Here is a 22,947-nt window from a genome sequence, read left to right as displayed (position 1 = left end):
TGCTGTGAGCTAGCTGAATGGACGGTGGAAGCCATGGTCGGAGATATGTGGGTGCAACATTCCATATAGTTACCACATGAGAGTTGTGTGACCTGATGGGGCTTAGTTTAATGGCTTACAATCGCCCCAGGCTTGGACATGGAGTTGTTGTTGTCAAGCATGCCACTTTTTATTACTAGAATGAGCTAGAATGACTCAGCAGGATTCTGTCAAGGACAACGATGATGCCAGCAGCCCCAGCACAGTGTGTCCAATTATCAAAAAGCGAGCCCCGTGAAAGGTGATAGTCAGGCAAGATTGAGGTCGACCCTTGCTGCCAGATGGCATCTAAAATGTCTATTCGGAGAGTCGTCCGAATGATGTCCTAACCTTTCCCAAGTATCCCACCTTCACGCACAGCGTCTTCAAGATACTTACAGTTACTCTTTGGAGCCTACGCAATTCTTCACCGAAGCTCAAAAATTCTGCCAAGCAAGTTAATGTAAACCGAATAAACTTACTTGAACCTACGCGATAGTTTGTTCCCTGTGGTTCATTGTCTCACCCTTCCCACTCAAACGTGTTAGTTGTGAACTCTGCGTGCAGAGCTAAGTCATCAAACATTTCGGCAATAACCTTTATCCTCGCCAAATCTGGATCTTCCTCAGCAAGATTAAAATCAATAATCATGGACGACACCGTATGTTGCGGGACCTTGTGATGTACCCCACAGCGTAGTAAGTCCTTCATGTAAGCCTTTGCCTCGGCACTAGACAGCAGTCTCTCACTTAAAGCCCTTGCTAAAAATCCCTTGGTTACATCCCAGAATAGGTTGTAGCTCTCATACAAACTGAGCCAGCCATACATACAGAGCAAAAAGCATAAGCGCCGATTAGGAAATTTGCATAATCGCCGGTTTAGCATCGCATCACCAAGTTGCACAAGTGCGATGTTGAGGAAGATACTGAATGTCGCAGGATGAGTGCGCTGCTGGTATTGGAATAATTGTCGGGAGAGCTGATTTAGTGATGCGGCAATGACGGCAGCGGGCGTACTGTCGGTTGATGAAAAGGAGCGCATTTTATGAGAACCCAAGTCCGTGGATGCTTGCAAGAAGGGATGGAACATTTGGATAACCATGCTATGGAAAATCATGCTTTCAAAACAAGTCAGCTACCTTGGTCACATGTTCCTGAAATCTGCCCTTACTGAAATATTGAAACGTGTGCTGGAGTATAATGTCCTCTGGTTGCACCTTCTAACATGGTGTCTGCCCATGTCAGTAGCTTTTGGTACTTTGCTTCTGCGAATGCAAGCGGAACACGTTGAGATAGGGGCCGGTCATGAAGTCCAAGGTAGACAACAGCAATCTCTTGGAAAATTTCCCAAAATCGGCACATGGTCGGGAATGTTTGCCCCGTATATGCTGGCAAAGTATCGATGTCAGGCTCTTTCGATGAGCCAATCTCGTCAACGTTCACCTCATGTTCGCCCGGTACTGAGAGGCTTGGAGGATACAAGATTGGTGGTCCGAAGAAAAAGAAGCTGAATACGCTATGAAAGTAATTAACATAGGCATAATCTTTACACACAACTGGTATAGTTCTTACGAGGTCCAATTATATGTGCCCCACGCCACGTGCGCCGCCATTTTCTTCCACTCCGGAGTCATTTCGTGAACTTTTTGAAGCTGACTACTCCCAACGGCAGCATCTATGAGGCCGAGTTCCGTGGCTAGTTTGCGGCCAGCTTCCAAAAACTCACGACCCATCTCATCCTGACCATCCAGTTCGCAGCCGAGGCACATGAGTTCGGCTGCGGCAAGTACCATGATAGCGTCCGGGAAATCCTTGGTTGCGACACTTGTAGAGGTAAACCTTGAGTTCCGTTCAGCTCGCCACAACGTGCTGGCCTCTCGGCGGAACTCAGGCACAAAGCCCAATGATCGGCGGTCAATTCGCGCATACGCTTGCTATAGAACGGCACTATTAGACACAATCACGCAATGTGGACAGACGAAGAGACATACGCATGAGAGGTATAATAGAGAGCTCACGAAAAAGGCAGAGCAAAATCTTAACCGGTGCTTGACAAGGTCGGTCAAGACAAGATCTGCATCAAACACGGTGAATAAGGGGTGTTCGTACACAAGATAGAAGGATATCGCAGACGCGGCGAGTTCATTGGGGATAGCCACACGAGTCCAGAACCCAATTTTTAGCACGTTGAGTCTAGAATCACAATATGCACCAGGTTTAGGCGGCCCAAGAGAATTAATCACTGAAGAAGTGCCATCATTGATGTCGTCAGAATAGGTTCGATGAGGAACCTTCCCAACCGTTGCCAAAGGGCAAGCAGATGTGTTGCCGACTTCAGGTTGTTGCGATGTGCCAGACGATGCATTGATGTTGGTCCCTCCGAAAGGTGTAGAAGCAATAAAAGCAGCAAGACGAGCGGCGTCTAGCGGCTCTGACTTGGGATACACAATTTGATGCCGAGCTGCCAGTTCAAACTCTACAAGGGAGCTAGTGTGGGGATATATGCCTTGGGCTGCAGTAAGATCCGATGGCCGCTGGTTCGTATGCATGGCGCCTCGCGCAGATGAAATAACTCCATATGGATTGGATGTTGAACGTAATTCTCGGACCAAGCTAAAGGCCTGGTCTTCGGGAAGTGACCTTAACAGATTTGCGAGGTTGACCTGATTGAACAATCTGTCTTGGAGCGCATCATGCTTTTTCTGCAGGGCATCGTGCGTCTTAAGGGCAATATGCCAACCTTGTCGATATACGCAATTTAACTTCCGGCTCGTACAACGGCGACAGGCAGGTTTTTGACCGTCACACTGAAAAACAATGACACATTAGCCGGTTCCCAAGTTTCTTCTCATACCGAGACCACGAGGGATAGCAACCTACGGCTACTTTTCTAGCATGGCATAAATCGCATGCCATTCGGTGACCTCGCCTTTTCCTTTTCCTACTTTCTGCAGCGTCTGATTCATCATGGGTGCTTAACTTGGCAAGAGGAGCTGGCAGGAGCAGTCTCTTTGGTCTCGCCGCCATTGGTAACACCTAGGTAGCTGAGTATCGAATCAAGTATCAGAGGTCTATTTAACGCTCGCAGACACTCAAACCTCTTGCTAGCGTCTTGATGATTGTGAAATCAATCATATCAATAGTCAAGGAGCCGTAAGCTGAAAGGTTCGCGAACAGTATACTGGAGCTGGAAGGGTAGAGGCAAGGGCCATGAGCAGCGTCGTGAGCAGCGACATTTCTATCACAGTCGAGCTGATAGCCAGTCACGAGGAGCGGAGTGTTTCCCTTGCTACCAGCATCCACGTGACGCGGACCTTTCCGCTCTCTACCTTCCTGGTTCCTGAGTGGTTCTCATCTTCGCTTCTATTAGAGGTAAGTACTGTTCTGTCGATTGGAGTCTTTAAAGTCAACATTTTTCTGGTTTATCGCATTGTATGAGACTGCAATCCGGGCTGGTAGATGAGATTTCCTCACGACTCCTCAGATCACTGTTTGCGCAACTGAAGAGTAGAAGCAAGAAATGCCACCCCTAAAACGCACCTTGGCGGCCCCAGCCCGTGCAGGTAGCAGCATCAAGGCAATCTCGCCCATCTAGACACGATGGCAACAGATTTCTATAAAGGAAGCATGTGAAAGGTGCCTACGATGTAGACAATAAGGTGACTGACTACCTAGGTAGTCATTACAGTTTTATGCGCACTCTGCGCGAAGAAACTCGTGTTTCAATGACTTTTGTGGTTTCATACATGTTGTATTTAGAACCACCAATAATCGGGACTTGTGGTTTGTGAGGAAAGAGGAGGAGGGTGTTTAATTAGTGTTGCGAAGGGGGCGGGGGGAAGTTGGTCGTGGAATCCGAACAGACAAGGGCCGAACCGCACTTTCAGCGCATTGGGTTCCTTGGTGCCTTATTATCGCCCACGTTGGCTCAGCCCTACCAGGGAGACTCGGAAGGTCAGCAACGTAATCGAGAGAGGGCAACACGGTGTAGTTTTCACTCTAACAGTCAGACACCTAACATGACACCAACCTCGGGTCCAATAACAGCAACTAGCAACTCCACCAAATGCCCCCCCGATCAGTTTGATCACGAGTGCAAGGGACTGGAGTTTCCGAACGGCCATGCCAGCTCAAGAACTTGCCTGCCTGCAACATCATGGCATAAACATCGACGACTGATTGGCTGGCGTTGCCAGGAGTTTTTTCCGAGACATTGGCATTGGCCACCTAACCGTCAATAAATCCCACAGCTGGCGCCGCCCCTAAATTCTTGTTTGCCTTAATGCAGTGCAATGCAATACAAAATACAATGCGCCTTATTGCTTTTCCAGCGTCTAGGTTTAATAGTCATATTTTTAGGTGATGACCACTCGCTGGTTCCCTGGCGCATATAAGTACTAGGTACCTATGCCCACGCAGCTCTTTCCTGTTATCATACGTACATGAGTTTCGATCCTCTTCAAGCTTCACTCTCGTCTGCTTCTGCTTCTGCTTCTGCTTCTGCTTCTGCTTCTGCTTCTGCTTCTGCTTCTGCTTCTGCTTCTGCTTCTGCTTCACCTCCGACCTTTGTATCTACGAAAACACTAGCAGCCCGGATATGCACATGAGGCTCAGCTTTAGGATATGTCGCGCCAGCTTCGCCCTCTGCTTCCAGCAACAGCCAGAAGTACGCAGGATCCTGATCCCGCTTTAGATGCCGCTGGGCCGTCGGCGGGGAAGCGCAAGAAGTCAACAATCGCCGCCTGCGAGGCATGCCGCAGGCGAAAGACAAGGGTTGGTTGATGGTCCTAAGATTTTGCTAGGTGTACCAGAAACATATGCCAGAAAGCATCAGTCACTAAAACAGCTATCTGCAGTGTAATGGCCGGCGGCCGAACTGCCAGCTCTGCCTCTCCCGTGGTTCTGAGTGCGTTTATGCTACAGATCCGGCCGAGACGCACGGCCAGGCGTTGAAGCGCAAGTACGGTGCACAGGAGGAGAGGCGCAACGCTCACGAGGAGTTCTACCACTTGCTCCGCTCCCGCTCAGAGGAGACTGTGGCTGCGATACTGCAGCGTGTCCGCGCGGGGGCCAGCGTTGATGCCATCGTGCAGCATGTCCACTCTGGCGACCTACTCCTCCAGCTTGCCGTCAGCCCCGACAGGCGTTATCACTACAGCCTGGGCCGTGTGCTCAACATTCCAGACTTCTTGATGTCAGCCAGTAGCTGCTACATGACATCGCTCGTCTTTCGGAAAATCTCCGATCCCCAGTGGCAATGGCCATGGCCATCGCTGCAGACCAGGACGGGCCTCTTGCCTAACACGATGGACTATCGCGCCATGTACGATGCGCCATTCCACGTTGCGCAGATGGTTGATGTCGACGTGGATGCGGCTAAGCCGTCGATGTGGACCAACGTCTCGTCTGACGACGAACTGCTCCGTGATCTTTTGAAGTCTTACTTCACACACGAATACCTCTTCTTTCCCTTCTTTCACAAGGACTCCTTTCTCCAGGACATGGTTTCCGGCCGACGTCGGTTCTGCTCGTCACTACTTGTAAACGCTATTCTCGCGGCCAGCTGTGTGAGCGCTACCCTTGTCCTTGTCTCCTGGAGACTCTCATTCAGCTCTTTCTAACCCAGCAGTTCTCAACCCCGTAGCATGGCCACAACAAACTCCCCGACCGGACTGAGTTCTGGAACCCGGCGTCTCTATCTTACCGCTTTATGGCCGAGACGCGCCGCCTCTGGGAGCTGGAGGCGGACAAAAAGACGATTACCAAAGTGCAGGCGGCTATGATTCTCCACCTTGAATACAACAAGAACGGGCTGGACAAGATAGGTTGGTCTTACTGCCTCCAAGCGGTAGCCACTGCCGAGGAAATGGGCCTCCTCACCACCTATCTCCACCCAAGTTGTCCAAAGTGGAGGACCGCGCAAGAGATAACAGCGTGGATCGTCTTCACATGGCAAGGGTAAGTTCGCTACGACAAGCGAGATGCTGCGTGAGTTGTGAGGCTGATACTGCTCCCATAGTCTTCAATGCTTCCATTTTGATCGGCCGCCGCTCGTTACAGCACACCCTAAGATAGAACTCCCAGATAGTCCAGAGTCTTATGGAGAAGTCTGGGTGAAGTATCCCACGGCTTACGCGCCGGTGCCTCTCCATTTTAGCCAGATCTTCAAGGCTATATGCGAATTTCGCACTATTATGAACGATATCATGTGCAGTGTATTTCCTCCGTTTTCAGCATCAAAAGAGGGGAAGATAATGCTTTCTGCGGCCCAATCAGCGGAGTACCACGGTAGGCTACGGTGTTGGTATGAGCAACTGCCAAGCTTCCTCAACCCACGGAACCTGATTATTCCAATACATTTCGATGTACAGTAAGTCTCTCGCACAGGGTTGTTTGACCTCCCCTCTGGAGTCCAGAAAAAGGACGAAACAGTGGCTCATTCCGGGTAGCATGCACTATTGGTTTACCACAGCCCGACTGTTTGAACAAGTCGACGTAGTGGAAGGTGAAAACGCCGACTCTCCGCCAAAGCAGGAGAGTCCCGGCGAGATTGTTACACATGCGCTGGCAAACCTCCAAACACTCATACGGCTCTACTACTCTTGCCATGGCAACGACACGTACAACATGTTTCTCATTGCCATGTGCTCGTACATCGGCTTCGGCGCGCTTCATAACATCTCCTCCCTAAACGAGTCGGCCGCCCTGATCCGCGAGGCTCACGAGTCAACAGCGCTTCTATGCGCCGGCGTACTTCACGCCCAGAGTAAGAACGCCTACCTGTCTAACATCGTCTTTCGCCTTATGCAACAGAGTCTACCCGCCACCGTAGCTACCGAGCTGGCCCGCTTCTTCCATATCGGCGATGTGGACCAAGCTAAGATGGCTATCATGTCGCGCCACATCCAGTCGGCCTGGCCAGTACATGTAGCGCTGATGCCAGGTGATATTAATGATCGTCGGCTAGACAATTTACTCCACGCTATTAGGGAGCTTTCGGTCGACGAAGACGACAAGAAAGTGTCCAGGGAAGGGTCGACAGATATCCTGGAGAGTTAACTCTATCCATCGAATACTCCTTTTGCATGTAGCTATACCACACATACTTGTATAAAATTGATATGTTGTGGGATAATTACAATGAAGATATAAAAGGACTCTAGAGCTATGATCGACAGACACAGCCTGGGAGCGTCTTGAGACATTTCTTCACTTTCTAACTGCTAAACTGTCACATAATCCATTTAATGGTTTCGTGTGTGTCTGGGAGCTAAGCATTAACATTAGTCTTAAGGTAGGTGAGGAGCGCTTGAAACTCATGACACTTAACAAGCCGAAATGGCAGAGAACAGGCCGTGATGAACCTCACGTATAATGCTTCAAATTAGTCAGGCGCGATCGAATCTCCCGGTTGGTTATTTAGACGGCGGGCGCTTTTAGGGATTCTTTTCGGGCGCAGGACGAGCTTGTTCGAGGATTACTTCCCCGTCCGTTGGTTGTAGTATCTAGTCTCCCTATCTCCGTCGGGCATGTGAGAGAAGACCCATGATGTTCTTGGCTTTGCAGATGAAGCTGTGGAGGCTGAGCGAGGTCGCGCCGATTCGCATTGAGAGCCATGGCTCTCGTCAGTGTCACGCAATTGCGGGCTGATCAAAATGTCGTGCGGTAAAGTCTCTATTAATTAATGAACGTCTCAATACCGTATATATCAGATACAAATAGCATCTAGTCCACTTTTCCTGACCTTTTCTAGAAGGCTTGGGCTCAACAACTTCTCATCAACCCAGGCGTCCTCACCCGCCGGTCATCCCTTGAAATGCAAGAGATATTTTCGTTTATCACGCTCGGTTTCCCGCATATGCAGCACGTTAACTCCCTCATTAAATCCGTCGTAGTTTGACTTAAAGTTATACAGCATTTCCTTGTCCGGAATGTTCCTCCGCGGCTCCCAACTAGTACTGCCGTCAATGTCCCACCTTAGGAAGAATATGTTCTTACCCCACCGTGCTAGTAATTCCACTTTGTAGATATCGTCATCGTCGGAGTAGTCCGGCGATGCTTGCTGAGGTAGAATGCCTTGCTTCAATGTTAAAGAACCCTCGTCTAACAATGCACGGCCTTTGGGCTTCACAGTGCAGCTCTGCTGGCCCGTGCCTTTAGGTAAGGTACTCGTTAGCTGCTGTGACTTTTTGCTGTGAACATCGCAGGAAGAGGGCGTATGCGTGAATTGTATTTGGAACGCCATGGTGCCGTTATCGCGCATACACTTGAGCACGGCACCCGAAAGCAGCCATTCTTCATAGCTTGCAATGGTGGTATCCGGACAGCGCCTCCCAGACTACAGAAATAAAGGGGAAAATAACTCTCTTTTATAGACTAATTTAAGAAATTTTTTCTAATATTAAGAGGGAAGCTAAAAAGAAGAAAGTTTAAGAAAGCAAGAAATATTAAAAAGAACCTTAAATTAAAGCAATATTACACCTTCTCTTGTTAACATACTCGGCGGCTGAGGTATGTGACCCTGACAGCTTAGTATCACACCAACAGTTGCATAGAAACCTTCAAGAAATTATAAAATTCACAATATTAGTAATAAGTTGACCTTGTATTAAACATATTATTGGTAGTTGAACACATTTTTATCTATTTTCGTCGTAGTCTTACACTCTCAGGCATGTAAGTGCAAGCGGCATCGGTGCAACAGACGAACTGGACACAATTATGTCAGCGCCCATCCCACCATCAACTGCCGCCACGACCAAAACTCCACGACCACCACCTCGGCTCACCATCTCCATCCCCAAACTCACCATCTACAACATTCATCCCCCAATACCACCAATATCATGGCCCAATCCACCGCGCACCGCCGCCTCCTCCAAGAATACCGCGCCCTAACCAACAACCCCCCCGAAGGCATCACCGCCGGCCCCATCTCCGAAGACGACCTCCTCCACTGGGAATGTCTCATCCAAGGTCCCGAGGGGACACCCTTCGAAGGCGGCGTCTTCCCCGCTGAACTGAAATTCCCAAAGGACTACCCTCTTGCGCCGCCGACAATGAAGTTCCTAGCAGACATGTGGCATCCCAACGGTACGTCCACCGCTATTTGTTCCCTCCTCACAGAATGCTAACACCGCCAGTGTACCCCAGCGGCTTGGTCTGCATCTCTATCCTCCACGCGCCGGGCGACGACCCAAACCACTACGAGCATGCGTCCGAGCGCTGGTCCCCAATCCAGTCCGTCGAAAAGATTCTCATATCGGTGATGAGCATGCTTGCGGAGCCTAATGACGAAAGCCCCGCGAATGTGGAAGCAGCCAAGATGTGGAGGGAGAGGAGGGCAGACTACGAGAAGAAGGTTCGGGATGGTGTTAGACGCATGCTGGGGTTATAGATATGACAGGACACTTGGGTGCAAGAGCGTCCGAATGGATTACGATTTGGGACAGGTACATGGCATGGCACGGTGTTTTGGAGCGACAAAATCGAAGTACTTTTAAATGGCGGCCCTTTTTCACCAGGGCACAGCCTAAATACTAATTTTATTCAAGAACAAAAGCATCAGTCGTAGTCTATCATTCGCCTCATCATGCTCTAGCCATTCAACTCCCGCACTTTATAGCCCATTCTCCTGTTTGAATTTGTCCCAGCTTTCGTTCAGAGTGGCGAATACCATAGCTGCAATGAGTCGGACCTCTGTGGATGCCGTTTGGGGAAGCTGTTTTAAAATGTAAGCGACTACTTTCTTCACCAGTATTGCAGCATAATCTCGATGCTTACCTTGTCTGGATGTGTCTTGGTAACCGCCTTCAAGTAAGATATCTTGACCTTGTTGGGCATGACCAACTCGTGCAAGCCTACCGACTTCCATCCACTATCCTCCCAGAGAACTTGGTCCATACTTGTAAGAAGAGCACGTAGGTTGTCTCTCTTTCCATCTCTCCACGCTCCAACCTTCGCATCAATCTTGTCTGAGAGAGCAAACTTTTCGTCGTCTTCCTTAGCCGCCGCAGCATTAGCCGCACGAAGTCTAGTAACTGCCTCCGAGTCCTTTTTTGGTGCCAGGCTAGCCGATGCTGTCTGCGTAGGTCTCGGTTTCGCTGCTGGTTTTGGTTTTGGCACTGGCGTTTTTTGCTTCGGTGCAGATACGTCTTTACACCGTGAACGACCTTGGATGGCTGCTGCTCCGCCAAGCCCAGCTTCTACACACCGATCCCAGACCGAAAAGGCTTCCTCCCACTTTTCCATTTGTTCCAATGCTTCAGCCTTCCGAGAAAATGCCTTTCCGCACAGCTCAGCCATATTTCTGGCCTCTTCTTTACCATTCTCGCCCTGAATGACAACGCTTTCGCCTTTACCATTCCCCGAACCGATGAGTTTCAGTGCTTCGTCAGAGTCTCGGACGGCCTGTTTCATGTTGCCAGTTTTGATGGCCGTCAGGGCACGGTTCGTAAGGAGGACAATCCTCAACGGGTGTGTCTCCGGGAGAGCAGATATGGACTGGGAATACAATGAGTGAGCGCCGTCGTAGTTTCCTAGCTTGTATTGAGCAGTCCCTGCGAGTCGGTGCTTGGTTGATGTTTCCAAGTCTGACGGGCTGATCGGAGGGACTTGTCGAGCTGGCTTTGGCGTTGCCTTTCTTGACGCCGGAGGAGTAGCCTGCGCTTGTTTCATGAATTGCGGAGTTTGTTTTTGAGCTGGACGCTGAGGAGTCGGCTGAGATGGTCTTGGTGGCGCGTCGTCGTTGAACAGTAAATCAGGTTCCGGTTTTTGTTGTCCGGGTTGTTCTGCTGGTACTGGAGTAGTTTTCTTTCTCCTGTTGGCACTGACAAAGAATGAATCATCATCCTCAACCTTCATTCTGTTTAATCTTGACTTAGCATCCGATACCGCAGGAGATGAGCTCTGTTGCCAACGGGGTACGGGACTATTGCGGCTCTGACTGCCAGATGAAGGTGCTGCGGGTGAGGACGTGCGTGGTTGTTGCAACCCTAGTCGAGGGTCAGCTGTCGGACGACTGTTCGTCCTGCTCGGCTTTGGTCGTCCTCCACCTTCGAGAGCCATGGCTTCATCAGTAACATCGTGACTGGCTCGGCCGCTGTCTTGCCTTCGATCTTGCTGCGCATCACGCATCCACTTCGGCTGGTTTGGGTCGCCTCCATCTTGTTGGAAGTCAGCTACAGCTTGCTGCATCTTCTTCTGTCCGGTTTTCCACAACGAGTTCGCGGTTTTGAAAAAGCTGCTACCCATGGCCGCGGCAGATTTGGCCAAGTCAGGTTCACCACCACGTCCAGGATGAGTGCCTGTCTGATGCTCAGTCTGGCCATGCATTCGAGAGGAGCTGGTCGAAGAACTCCGCCCTTGAGCCTTGGCTTTGGCCTTTCTGTGGGCATCATCCAGTAGCCAGTTCGCTGCAGCTTGTACATTCAACCCAGCACCACTCTCTGCCAACCCGCGCCGAGCATCCTCGACAGAGAATCCATAATCCATCAATTGTGCCACGGCGCGGTCAAATTCCTTGCTCGCTCCGGTATTCCCTCTCGGTCCCTGCGATTGTTCCCTTGACGGTAAGCGATCGTCTTCCGACGAACTCGCCTCATCTTGCTCAATCGGTTTACCAGGCTCGGGGTATTGCTGTTGTTTCATGCGAACTTCTTCAACCGGCCGTCCAAGGTCACCAAGAAAGTCGTCGTCATCATCAAGCGGTGCTCGTGGAGCAGCTTTAGGCTGACCACTTGGTTTCAACTCATTTAAGCCGAACGGATCGTCGTCGTCGTCAAAGCCGCCTCCGTTTGTATTACTCTCGTTGATGCCGGCGGTTGAGGAAGCCCAAGCGCTTGGACTGCTCAAGTCCAAATGTTTCTTCTCTTCGACAGGCGTCGCGCGATGTGAGTCCGGGGCCGGATAGTGACTAGATTTATCCACCTTGGTATCCTTGTTAAACGCAGCAAAAAGGTCGTCATCGTCATTTATAGCTGCCTTTGACGAGGAAGGCGGGGGTATACTGGGGCTCGGAGTAAATGCGCGAGATCCCAGAGCATCCCATTGCTGTGCGTTGCCAAATTGCGCCTCTGTCACTTTTCTCTTGTCCTCTTCCTTCTTCTTCTTGTCGGCCTCAAGTTGTGCCTGTCGTTCGGCTAAAGACAAGTTCTGTTTCGCCTTTGCTGACCCGAAATTCATCAAGTTGCTGAAGCTGTCCTGCGCCGCTTTAGCCGGCGGTTTTGCAGGTGATGACGACCGCCCCAAGTTTGGTGATATCGACGCAGGCGTGCTACGGCCTGATCCAGCTGGAGACGGACTCGGTCGCAGTGTTGGGTATGGATAAGACGGATTCATGGGCATAGGGGCGCCGGTGGGCTTGGGCTGCGAGCCCGTCGGTTTGGACCAATCAAGGCCCGAGAGATCATCCATCGCGAAGAAGAGGTAAGGCAAAATCTATCATCAGTCATAGCCGGGATGTTGTTAGTTCAATGCATCGTTTGGGTAGCTGTGTGGAATGTACGGAGTATAGCAGTGCCGTAATGGCTTGAGTCTTGCACATTCCGTCTCAAGGCATGTTGAGCTGTCGCGTGGCTGATGCAGATGCTTGGACGTGGCGCATGGCCATAGCTTGACCAATTGAAAATAACGCACTGCCACATGTGGCGGTGCTGCAGACTCATTGACCTGAGGCATCACCGTGCTCACTGGAGATGTTGACAATGGATTTGTCAATGTCCAACCAGAATTGATAAGTAAGATCAAAAGGAATTGCAGTTTTATTTGTTATAGAAACCGAAGTGCAGTGAATACTAGGGCTCCAACAGAATATAGTCATTTGCTAATACGAATGCTGTACAGCATGAGGTGCAGAGGCAACCAATATGAATGGGCGGTTGACGTGCTACCCTACACCACAGCCGGTCTGATAAAGATGACAAGTATTAGTTGATATTGCCATCATGTACTGCGCTATATGTAGAAATTTAACCTGGCTACCTAGGTAGCCAAAAATTGCAGGACAATTTGTGGGTGGTCGTTCACTGCTAAAGCGAGAGAGTATTTGTGAGTGAAGGACTGGAGCAGAGCGGTCACCTGCATCCTGAACATGGCTTGTTGGATAAGATACGAGTTGGCAGAGGACAGAATCGTTGGAATGTCAGACTTTTCACTGCATAGCTCTTTCGTGTCCATCAATCAGCATTACCTTCACATCTGCTGTGTTACATGCACCTTTCCATACCTAGGGGGAATGTCACGCTCAGTCTAGATAAGTGTATCAGCTGCAAGAAATATCCTGACCACTCTGAGCCCCAGCTTTTCAAGTTCATCGCAACAGTCATCCCATTGCCTCCCGAACCAAATCTCTGATATGACTCGTACAACTGGACAGCGTTGGATACTTTTAATCGTATGCATGTAGAAGGATGAATAGTTCAACCTGTCGTTGCATTATGACGTCGATTAGCAGGCTTTGTCTTCCAAGACTCCTTCCTGCATAATTTAGATCGCCAGCCAAAAGAAGGTACCAAGAACTCCAATCTCTCTTTTGTGGATGATATTAATTTCCATCGCCTGGAGAACTGGGTCTTTTGGCTCATCCAGTGGATCGAATTGTGCCTCTAAATTGGCACCTAGGCGCCAAGAGCGCTGCTTGCCCGATGTTTTGTTGATCTCCATCTATGGATGCGACATGCCTTGGCGAGTGGAACCTGGCTGGGATATGCGAAGCCATTGGTGGCGCTTCTTGAAATTGCCAAACAGGAAATTTCGGAGAACTTTCCAGAGGATTTGGGTGCTGTGTATGAACCATCATAATTTGCAATAAATGAATGAGCATTAGCGTGTGTTGTTCATTACAGCTAGATGGGTGCACGTTCGGCGGAGAGGCCATTTGGTAGAATTAGGTGCCGAGACTGATGTTGGGAGCCAAAACCGGACTGACACCAACACAACACGACGCACTGGTGAACAGAAGGGGATCAAGACATTTAGTCAGGATAGCACAAGACATGGGACGAGTTGTTACGGTATGACAGACAAAGGAAGACAATGCCTGAGAACTAATGATTCCCGAAACAGGAACGCATGGCTGCGTTGGGCCGTACTCCTGCTTCGGCAATGCACCAGAAGTCGATCAATAGTTCCGCAACATTCTGAGTTGCAAGCCATTCCCGGCAATGAGTGTTCAATTTTCAATAGCGCAGTCGATTGTCTCCCACAGCAATATGGGAGAAAATTCGTACAGTATGCGATTTGAGGAATCCCAGTCCGGCATGTCGGCGGTCAAGATACTCGAGACAAAATGACGGCATGTAGCTCCTCAGTGTTCTGCAATGCTTCACAATTATGACAGTGCATCAAGCATTGGCCATCCATCCAATGTCCATCCCAACTATTGTTGGGCGGTCTCCTGTCAATCACCAAAAGGTCCCTGTATGCGGCTGGAGGCATTTCGATCCAATTGTCAGGATGTGGACGTTTTTCACAGTCCCTAACGAACCCAGGTGACCAATGTTTGGTGCGGATTGGTTGGCACCCTAGTCTCAGTCTGGTTTCAAGTCCTGGGCAACATGTGGAGGGTTGACCTCCGCAGAGCCCCTGATATTGATTTGGGGACTGAAGGTGTCAAAGGGTTGGATGCCACCAAACGCCATCATTTCATAACCGGTCGCGTGTGCAGATAGTCAAAAGCGAATATTGCACTGACATCAAAGAATGTTGCATCATATTGAAACAGCAGCTCGTTATGGCCTTGACGGGTCATATGACATCTGTGATTCAATCGTGGTCTACGGTCGCTGGTAACATCTGCAACCAACCACAACTGATCGAGTTCCGACCTGGCTCGCCTGTTAGTTAGTCAATGTGCTTCGACCACAAGCCACACTTGCGTCATGCAAAACGGCCCCCCAAAGCCATTGATATCAATGGATCCCTGCTAGCAAAGGGCGGCTCTACCACCAGTAACAACAAGGACAAGGGCCAACACGACCCAAACCGTCTGGTGTGGCCAGCGCATGCATGCTCGGGAACAAACCAGCAGAGACCAATAAGTAGCAGAGTCCTCCGTACATACTTTCGTCTGTGAGACGTACTGCAATTAAAAAAAGATGAACCTCTCAAGCACAGCCGGAAGATTCAATTGGCAGGGTGCAGGGGGGCCAGGGCTCACAGCGAGATTCCAACAATCGTCATGCAGCCAGGGCTGTGGATGTTGACCCCTGGCATTGCCAGCCCCTGCCGAGACATTTTCTTCCTAAACGGCAAGTAATCAGGCCAATCAGGTTTTGGCTGTGGCTATCCCTTGGAACCCTGGCCTGGATCTCCGTGAACACCAGCCTCCCTGGAGGATGGTATCCTGTACTTGTCAACAGGTGCTCATTAACCAGCAGGTAATGCGTAGTAGCTACCAAGGGGCGTAATCCGCCCCACGATCGTCTCAGTCCCAGCAGTGCAAGATCCGATACCTGTAGGAATATGGAGTTGGGGGCTCGTCCAATGTGCTGTACATGTACATGGTGTTTGACCCTTGGAACCATTGTAATTTTGCTCTGGGGGACCTCGTCGCTCCGAGGCGGGCGACCAACATCTCATCTTCGAGAACAGGGCTGGGCTGAGAGTGAGAGGTCCAGGAGATCAGGACTGACTGCCCATCCCCACTGTGATCTCCCATTGTTTCGATATGTTCGTGCGTGCCAGTTCGTGGTGGCCGCATCTCCTCTACTTCGTTTCTTGACTCTTTCCCTTCCTTTCAAAGTAGTGAGAGCTTTCTCTGTTTGGTATTCGAGACTGCTCGGTATCTTGACGTTCGTTTTCTTCTTCATCATTCCGACCATTTGCGCTCCTTACGACTGATTCTTTCGCCACTTTCCTTTTTGCCTGCGTTTTCGTGACACCTTCTTATCGATTCTTTGAATTTCTGATCGTTTTCCTCAATACCTTCTTATTCCAGGTAAGGAAATTGTTCTTCTGTCCATATTGATACTGTCATGCACGGACTTGCGTGTAAGCCCACCACGAGGATTGCCTCATCACCGACACCGACATGTATTGCCGAGATTCTGGAAGAGACGGACAGTTGAAGGAGGAAAACCGGGCATCCGCGCAAAAGAACAGTTCCGATCAATTCGCCTTGGGCTTTGAAGAATTATTTCTGGCTCGCCGTTGTGGCAAACGTATCCGGTCGTGCAGCGCAAATCGCAAGGACCCAAGACACCAGTAACCATCGCCACGCTGAAATTTGAGGAGACCAACACCATCAAGTTGATCGATTAGGCAACTAGTCTCATTGGCAGCCTCGTAGTCGAGCTTTGTACCAGCCATTTTACGCGTTGTGAGGCGCGTCATGAGTGGGCAAAGCGCCTGGAGATAGTGCCTCTCGCTGGAATTCACAGTCTCGGCGCGGCAGCGGGGCTGGGATCCCACGTCTAGAGCCGATAAAGACGTTCTGTTGAATAATTGAGGAAGTTTCTTCGTTTTCACAGATACCATTTTGATAGTTCAATACTGTTTGTTTCGTTTTCGGGACCACGAGAAGTCTCCAACTGGTTATTCAAGCACACACAGCAAAGGCGTGATCCTTGGTAAGCACCCGCACATTATGACCGACTCGTTCGATCAGACGCCCTTTTGTATCCAAGGAGCTGGATACTTTATCCAATGTCGGAGCCTTGAGGAGGCGAGCTGAGATGGCCGTTGGATTAGACGATGGATTGCAAGTGCGAGACAAGCCGACTGACAGCTGCCAGGCCGCAGGAGATGCGGCGTGCCAAGTGGCAGGAGCAGAGAATTTGGCGACGACGATTTCACTGCGAGAGCGCATGCCATGGCCTCTATCGATCTGAACAACCATGGGCGAACTGAGTTCATTGGGGGGCGTTCATATGTGATGGATCAGGCTGGAGGCTCAAGGTGCTCTCTCATCTTCACAGAGGGGCAAAATTTATCGTGGAAGGAGAATTTGCCCATTTGTATTTGGGGGAACCTGCTTTGCTCCTGCCTTCGGTTGGTTCCATGGAGCGCAGTTTTACGTTCATCGCATCCTCCCTAGCAAGTGCTAGCCACATGCTCTTTCCTTATCTGTATTCACTTTCTGTTCACTCGTCGGTTAAACGGCTTCTCTTTCAAGGACTTTTTTGTTTGCGATTCCAAACTTTTCATCAGCCTGCCAACCTGGAACAGTTATCGCAACGAACAACTTGGTGACAGAGACACTAACAATCGTTTCAACAGACAGCCCTGCTGCATCGTCCACTCCTTGAACACTACAGCTCTATTCATCACGTATCGAGTCAACACCTTCTTGCACGGATCTGAATCAACCCACTCATGATGCTCAAGTCCGTGGCCTTGTCTGCAGGCCTCATCGCGGGCGCCAATGCCTTTTGGCGTATGGAATGCCCTGGACGTGTTGGCCTTGCTCGAATTGACCCCATTGTCAACCCAGATGAGGCCTCGCCTCATGCACACTCTATTCATGGATCCAGTGGTACGTTATGGCATAGCCAATAGCCCCTTCATATTCTTCTCTTGCTTGGTAGCTCGTTTTGGCGTCACCACCACAGACGGCAAGACCCGACAGTGTGGGTTGGTGGCTTGTGAAAACTGGAGATGAAGCCCCATGAAGGCTAAGCTTAATTTGCCTTTTCAACTCGTTTTGGAGCAAAATGCAAGTGTTTTGCTATTGCTAACGTGGCTCAATAGGCTTCTCAGAGGGTGCTAAAACCTCTGATCTACTTGCGGGCGACTGCACTTCGTGCCGTGTTACTCAAGACAAGTCTGCCTACTGGACTCCAAGTCTCTACTTCCAAGATGCGAAGACCGGGAAATTTGAGATTGTTCCCCAAGTTGGTGGAATGCTGGCGTAAGTTGCTTCTGATGCCGCACTTATATGCTGCGAGGTGACCCCTTTCTAACACTTGCCACTAGCTACTACCTACTTTACGGTAACAATATCACCGCCTTCCCCCCAGGATTCCAAATGATCTCCGGAAGCAATGAACGGCGGAGCTACACAGTCGGCGACCCAAGCAAGCCAGATCCTGATAAGTCGCAATGGGCCGCCCTTGGCCAGACGAAGCAGGAAGACTTGGCTCAGCGTGCAATTGGATTCAACTGCCTCAACTACGCAAAGACCCCTGAAGGCACTCTTTACCGCCATTACCTTCCTGAAAAGGCCTATCTTGACCAGCACTGCACTGATGGTATCAGACTCGAACTCATGTTCCCATCCTGCTGGAAGGGCGGCGACGCCACCGACAGCAAGAACCACAAGGACCACATGGCATTCCCCGACCTGGTCATGACTGGTAACTGCCCACCAGGATACCCAGTTCGAACCCCCAGCATGCTCTTTGAGACAATTTGGAACACCTACGCCTTCAAGAACCGCGACGGCAAATTTGTCTTCTCCAACGGTGACGTTACTGGTAAATACGCTGTGCCCCATTGAGCACTGATGCTGGCTTATACTAACAATAATAGGTTACGGCTACCATGGAGATTTCATGATGGGTTGGGATTCCGACTTCCTCCAGCAAGCTGTCAACACCTGCACCAACCCTTCTGGACGCATTCAGGACTGCCCCCTTTTCAACGTTGTGGATGAGAGCAAGGCTACATCATGCAAGATGAAGAAAGGTCTCCTAGGTTCCTTGTTTAAGGAGGATGTACTTGGTCCCATGGTCAGCTTGCCCGGTGGAGTGAAGGTTGGCGTTGGTAACGATGAAGACAACCAGCCTGCTACGACCTCGATCAAACAGGCCCCTACTCTTACTTACCGTCCAGGTGACAAGCCATCTACTCCCGGCGCTCCTCTTCCTGGCCAAGCTTTCAAGGAGGGCAGCAACTCCTCACCGAAGCCTCAGCCCACCACAACCTCATACGCTGCGGGGGCGCAAGCCATTGACACAACACCCGCTCCTCCTCCTCCTGCGTCTCCATCTGCTCAACCCAGCTATTTCAGCACAGAGTACATCACCAATGGCAACCAGGTTACCAAGATTCTCTGGGAAGAGAAATTCGTCACTGTTGTGGAATACGGCGACTCGCCAGCCCCTACGCCCAATGCCGGCGCGAACTATCGACGTCGTCATGTTCACCGGGGACACGGTCACGGCAAATTTTAACAAAGTGTAAAATAACAAAATTAAAGCCATAAAATGACGTTGCTGATTTGAAGTTATCTTTTTGTCGTTTCTTGGGAGGGGGAATTCGTGCCATCTGGGCGGGCTCCAGAGTTGTCGGCTCATTCAGTCGTGTTGCATGATTGATAGCATATTTGGCTTCACAGTTTTTTCTTTTCATAGAGCAGAGATGCTACACAATTTTTTCTTGGTAACTATAGGGTGTTAAACAAGCAACGTGCCCAAATTCATTCGTGCCGTGTTGATGTGAACGAATACCCAGATAAACCACGACGCCATGTCACGACTTATGTGTGAGAGTGGGACTGTTGTCGCGGAGGTGGAAGCACGGATGACAAGATGACCAGGCAGCAGACTAATAATAATGGGTTCTTCAAAACATCGCCATGCCATGTTATGATTATTTCACAAGCACAAATGAGTGGAGCCTTAAGTTTATTCATAGGAAAGGCGTCATGGTGCTGCATAAACGACGTACCATGGCGGTGGACCTGGCTGCTGGAATGAGGTCACACTGGCAACGCATTCCTGGGATATGTTGAGGTGGAAGGGACCAAAAAGCCCATCGAGAGACTAAGGATTGTTTACTCCAGGAGAAACAAAATGACAGACAATTTCCCGACGTCTATACTAATATTGTAATGTTCTTGTTTCGCCATCGATACTAACACGCAGCATCACGGCACGGCGCACTGAAGCCCCGAATATCCTTACTCCCCGGCCATTGTCATCGAGTTTCGCCAGCCAACGAAACGGGACATCAAATAATCCAATGCATCAGACGGATTGAGAAGGCAAAAAAGCAGTCGGCATGGATTCATTGAAGCTTCTGAAGCGGGATGGAGGTTCGGGCGGATTGAGTGTGGGAGCGTTACTGGCCATTGCGCTCTGTGGCGGCGTGTTATTATTCACAAGTGTCGGTCTACTCATGGCATGGAGGATCAAATCGCGTCAGAAGAGCTCACCGGAAAGAGTGTACACCATCCCGGATGAATTTTCGCAGACTCGTTTGACGAAGCGCCCGCTTCTCATGACTGAATCTGCCGTGAGCGGGTTGTCGAGTCGCTTCTCGTCACGGTTCTCACTTACACTACCGCCAATTATTCCGCTGCCGCCAATGCCAACGTATAACAGCTTCAATTTCTTCAGAACGCCCAGTAAGCGACGTGCAGAGAGGAGAAGCTGGGTTAGTGGCGATGACTTTCATGGGCCGACGGTGAATAAGGATGCTAGCGAGGGGTGGTTCAACAGTGATAGTTGGAATGGGCATGCGCCGACTGTTCCTAGTATTGGTGTTGGAGAGAACGGCGGAGACGGGATATATGAGCGCGACGTGGAAATGCAACTTCGGCGGCAGAATAGTCAGCGGAGGCCATCGTATGAGGAGTATCGGAAGCAATCGCAGCCTCCGGAGGGAGAGCTTCAGACATATGAGTTTTCAAATCCTCATCAGCAGTACCAGCGTCAACAGCAGCAACAACATCCGCGGAATCAGCACCAGCAGGAATTATATGTACAGAAGCGGAGGAGCGGGAATAATATTCAGACTAGCCAGACGGCACCGAATTTCTCTTCAAATGATGACGTGCCTCGGGGAAGGCAGTCGGCTGTTCGCGTGCCGGGGAGGGCTCATGTTCGACCATCCATGACGATGACGGATATGGGCTTGAGAGACATCTTGCGATCGACGGATCAGAGGTTGCGGGAGGGAACTAGCCGATCTCCCGTCAAGAATACGCCTCAGTCATCACCGACTCGTGGGTCACCGACTCGTGGGTCACCGACTAAGACGCCGCAGAGTTGGAGGTCGAATTCTGGTCGTGGAGTTGGACGGCATCGGGGAACTCCTAGCCCTGGTAAACCCGGGAATATGAGCACTTCGTCAACCCAAGCTTCGATCAATTCTATTGGTAGTGCGGCAAACAGTCTTATTGCTGAAGCCACGCAGCAACTTCAGCTTCCGGGCGGTATGGCAAGCCCTAGTCGTCTTCATGGACGGGAGTGGGAGCCCAAAGGAAGCCAGATCTTGCCGCCAAGTTTGCCAGGGCTAGAGAGTCCTCTACACACTCCGAATCAAAGTCCTCAAAGGAGTCCACAGCGCAGTCCGCAGAGAAGCCCACAACGAAGTCCTCAGAAGAGACGGTCAATAGACAGCGACCAGTCGAGCTCGCTGTCAACGCTGTACAGTGTCGGTGAGCCTGAGAACGAGGAGCAGGAGATTCAGAGGCAGTATTTCCTTCAGCAGCAACAATACCGACAAGAAGAACTGCAGAAACTAGCTACCGGAGATGATCCGTTTACCGAAAATGGCGACCCGGACAAGCACCAGAGAGAAAACCAGGGGCAACCTGCTGGGCCTCGACCACTGAGACGCATCAAGACCATGAGCCCAAGTGGTTTGAATAGTCGAACAAATGAGGTCCCAATAACTCAGCCACTGCGACCATTGTCTGTGAATTCCAAGACTGGTTCCGGCCGCGGACTTGATCTCCAAGTTCTACCACCAAGGCCGCTGGTCCTGCGAGCTTCTCGAACAGAACTATCAGATGATGTTCGAGCCAAGGATAAACAAGAGAACCAAAAGGCAGAAATGTTACGGTCCGCATCCGAGTCCAGCTTTGCGACTGAATCCGTTCACAGCGACGACTCTGACGCAACAGCAATGCCGACATGCGAAACGCCCAAACCCGAGTGGGTTGCTGATGCAAATCGCAGCCGCTCCCCTACAGCCAGTCCGCTTACACCCACCAGAAATGATTCAAAGGCTGCAGATATGTCTTCTTCTCCATTCAGCGAGCAGGATATCTTGTCTATGCTCCTCGCAAATGGCACTAACAAACGCGCCCTTCCTCAACCACCACCCACTGTCACAGGACCCGACGGCACGGTTCTCTCCACGGCATTGTCTCCCATGCCCTCGTTGAAGAGCAAGACAGGCTCTGTGCAACGAAGGATTTCTGATTCTAGCTCTTATTATTCCACCGCTGACCCTGGAGCTGTCTCAAACGGCTCACCTTCTCGTCGGGGCACGAATCGTTCCAACAAGGAAGCCCCCACGCTGGGCATGACCATTGCGGAACTGCGAAGAATGAACAGTGTGGTCAGCTCGTATAGTGCGGTGTCAGTTTCTTCGACTGCCGTTGGAGAAGGTGATTCACCGAAACTGTCTGGTGCTGTGAGTGGTGGTCTCATTCCGCCGAGACCGCTACCCAGACCAGGAGCAATTGGAAACAGGCACTACCTGAACATAGGGAAGACTTCTCCCGGTAAACATAAGTCGATGATGAACTTGAATAAACCTGCCGGGCCCAAGGGACCCCGTCAACGGCGCCCTCAGAGCGACGGTCTCTTGAAGCCTGGATCAAGCGGGAAGCAAAACGGCAAGGAAAACCAAGGGTTAGGCATCAAAGGCAATCAGGATAATCTGCCGCGCCTCAAGCCAGGTCGTCAGAGTCCTGTTCGCGAAACCAAGAACCGGTCCTCGTCAAAGCCCGCTTCGCCGGCTGCATCTCCCGTGCAGACAATGAAATTGAAGCAGGGTCCGGTCGCTGACCTGCTTGCTCGTGAGAAGCGTGCTACAAAGCGAGATAGCGTTGAGAGCTTAGGACTCTACGATAAGGATGGATTCTTGTTGCCGTCACCGGATAGGGAGGCGAGAAGTCGGAATAAGGGGCTGCGGATGTAGGATTGTAGGATATGGGACTATGACATACTTGAGATTCTTGTTTCTTGAGTCCATTTCATTTTCATAGATTTCTTGTCATGAGACGGCGCTTCTCGGACCTTGTATTTTGCAGCAC

At 50.5% G+C, this 22,947-nt stretch overlaps 7 protein-coding genes across 7 annotated transcripts; 4 read left to right on the top strand and 3 right to left on the bottom strand.

Annotated features, from left to right (window-relative positions):
- Positions 1 to 540: 540 nt before the first annotated feature.
- On the bottom strand, positions 541 to 2,566 carry VFPPC_06209 (nitrate assimilation regulatory protein nirA; the record flags this gene model as incomplete). The annotated part of the gene is made up of 4 exons (XM_018285278.1): positions 541 to 1,135; positions 1,189 to 1,533; positions 1,590 to 1,951; positions 2,009 to 2,566. The coding sequence occupies 4 exons, from the start codon at positions 2,564 to 2,566 to the stop codon at positions 541 to 543; spliced, it is 1,860 nt and encodes a 619-aa protein (XP_018142346.1).
- A 2,074-nt stretch (positions 2,567 to 4,640) lies between these two features.
- VFPPC_13984 (fungal zn(2)-Cys(6) binuclear cluster domain-containing protein) lies at positions 4,641 to 7,076 on the top strand (the record flags this gene model as incomplete). Its single annotated transcript, XM_018291755.1, has 5 exons — positions 4,641 to 4,790; positions 4,874 to 5,584; positions 5,662 to 5,975; positions 6,037 to 6,387; positions 6,467 to 7,076. 5 exons carry the CDS (start codon positions 4,641 to 4,643, stop codon positions 7,074 to 7,076), a joined length of 2,136 nt encoding a protein of 711 aa, XP_018142345.1.
- A 745-nt stretch (positions 7,077 to 7,821) lies between these two features.
- Positions 7,822 to 8,280, bottom strand: VFPPC_06208 (hypothetical protein; the record flags this gene model as incomplete). The annotated part of the gene is made up of 1 exon (XM_018285277.1): positions 7,822 to 8,280. One exon carries the CDS (start codon positions 8,278 to 8,280, stop codon positions 7,822 to 7,824), a length of 459 nt encoding a protein of 152 aa, XP_018142344.1.
- Positions 8,281 to 8,863: 583 nt separating this feature from the next.
- On the top strand, positions 8,864 to 9,414 carry VFPPC_06207 (ubiquitin-conjugating enzyme; the record flags this gene model as incomplete). Its single annotated transcript, XM_018285276.1, has 2 exons — positions 8,864 to 9,110; positions 9,161 to 9,414. 2 exons carry the CDS (start codon positions 8,864 to 8,866, stop codon positions 9,412 to 9,414), a joined length of 501 nt encoding a protein of 166 aa, XP_018142343.1.
- A 222-nt stretch (positions 9,415 to 9,636) lies between these two features.
- On the bottom strand, positions 9,637 to 12,431 carry VFPPC_06206 (heat shock protein DnaJ; the record flags this gene model as incomplete). Its single annotated transcript, XM_018285275.1, has 2 exons — positions 9,637 to 9,738; positions 9,801 to 12,431. The coding sequence occupies 2 exons, from the start codon at positions 12,429 to 12,431 to the stop codon at positions 9,637 to 9,639; spliced, it is 2,733 nt and encodes a 910-aa protein (XP_018142342.1).
- A 4,902-nt stretch (positions 12,432 to 17,333) lies between these two features.
- On the top strand, positions 17,334 to 19,129 carry VFPPC_06204 (WSC domain-containing protein; the record flags this gene model as incomplete). The annotated part of the gene is made up of 4 exons (XM_018285273.1): positions 17,334 to 17,490; positions 17,706 to 17,865; positions 17,931 to 18,430; positions 18,486 to 19,129. The coding sequence occupies 4 exons, from the start codon at positions 17,334 to 17,336 to the stop codon at positions 19,127 to 19,129; spliced, it is 1,461 nt and encodes a 486-aa protein (XP_018142340.1).
- An 829-nt stretch (positions 19,130 to 19,958) lies between these two features.
- VFPPC_06203 (hypothetical protein) lies at positions 19,959 to 22,832 on the top strand (the record flags this gene model as incomplete). Its single annotated transcript, XM_018285272.1, has 1 exon — positions 19,959 to 22,832. One exon carries the CDS (start codon positions 19,959 to 19,961, stop codon positions 22,830 to 22,832), a length of 2,874 nt encoding a protein of 957 aa, XP_018142339.1.
- Positions 22,833 to 22,947: the final 115 nt, after the last annotated feature.

The sequence above is a fragment of the Pochonia chlamydosporia genome, chromosome 5 (assembly GCF_001653235.2).
Source record: "Pochonia chlamydosporia 170 chromosome 5, whole genome shotgun sequence".
Classification (NCBI taxonomy): domain Eukaryota; kingdom Fungi; phylum Ascomycota; class Sordariomycetes; order Hypocreales; family Clavicipitaceae; genus Pochonia; species Pochonia chlamydosporia.
The sequence above is the reverse complement of the archived record's forward strand: the minus strand, read 5'-3'. Positions and strand labels throughout refer to the sequence as shown.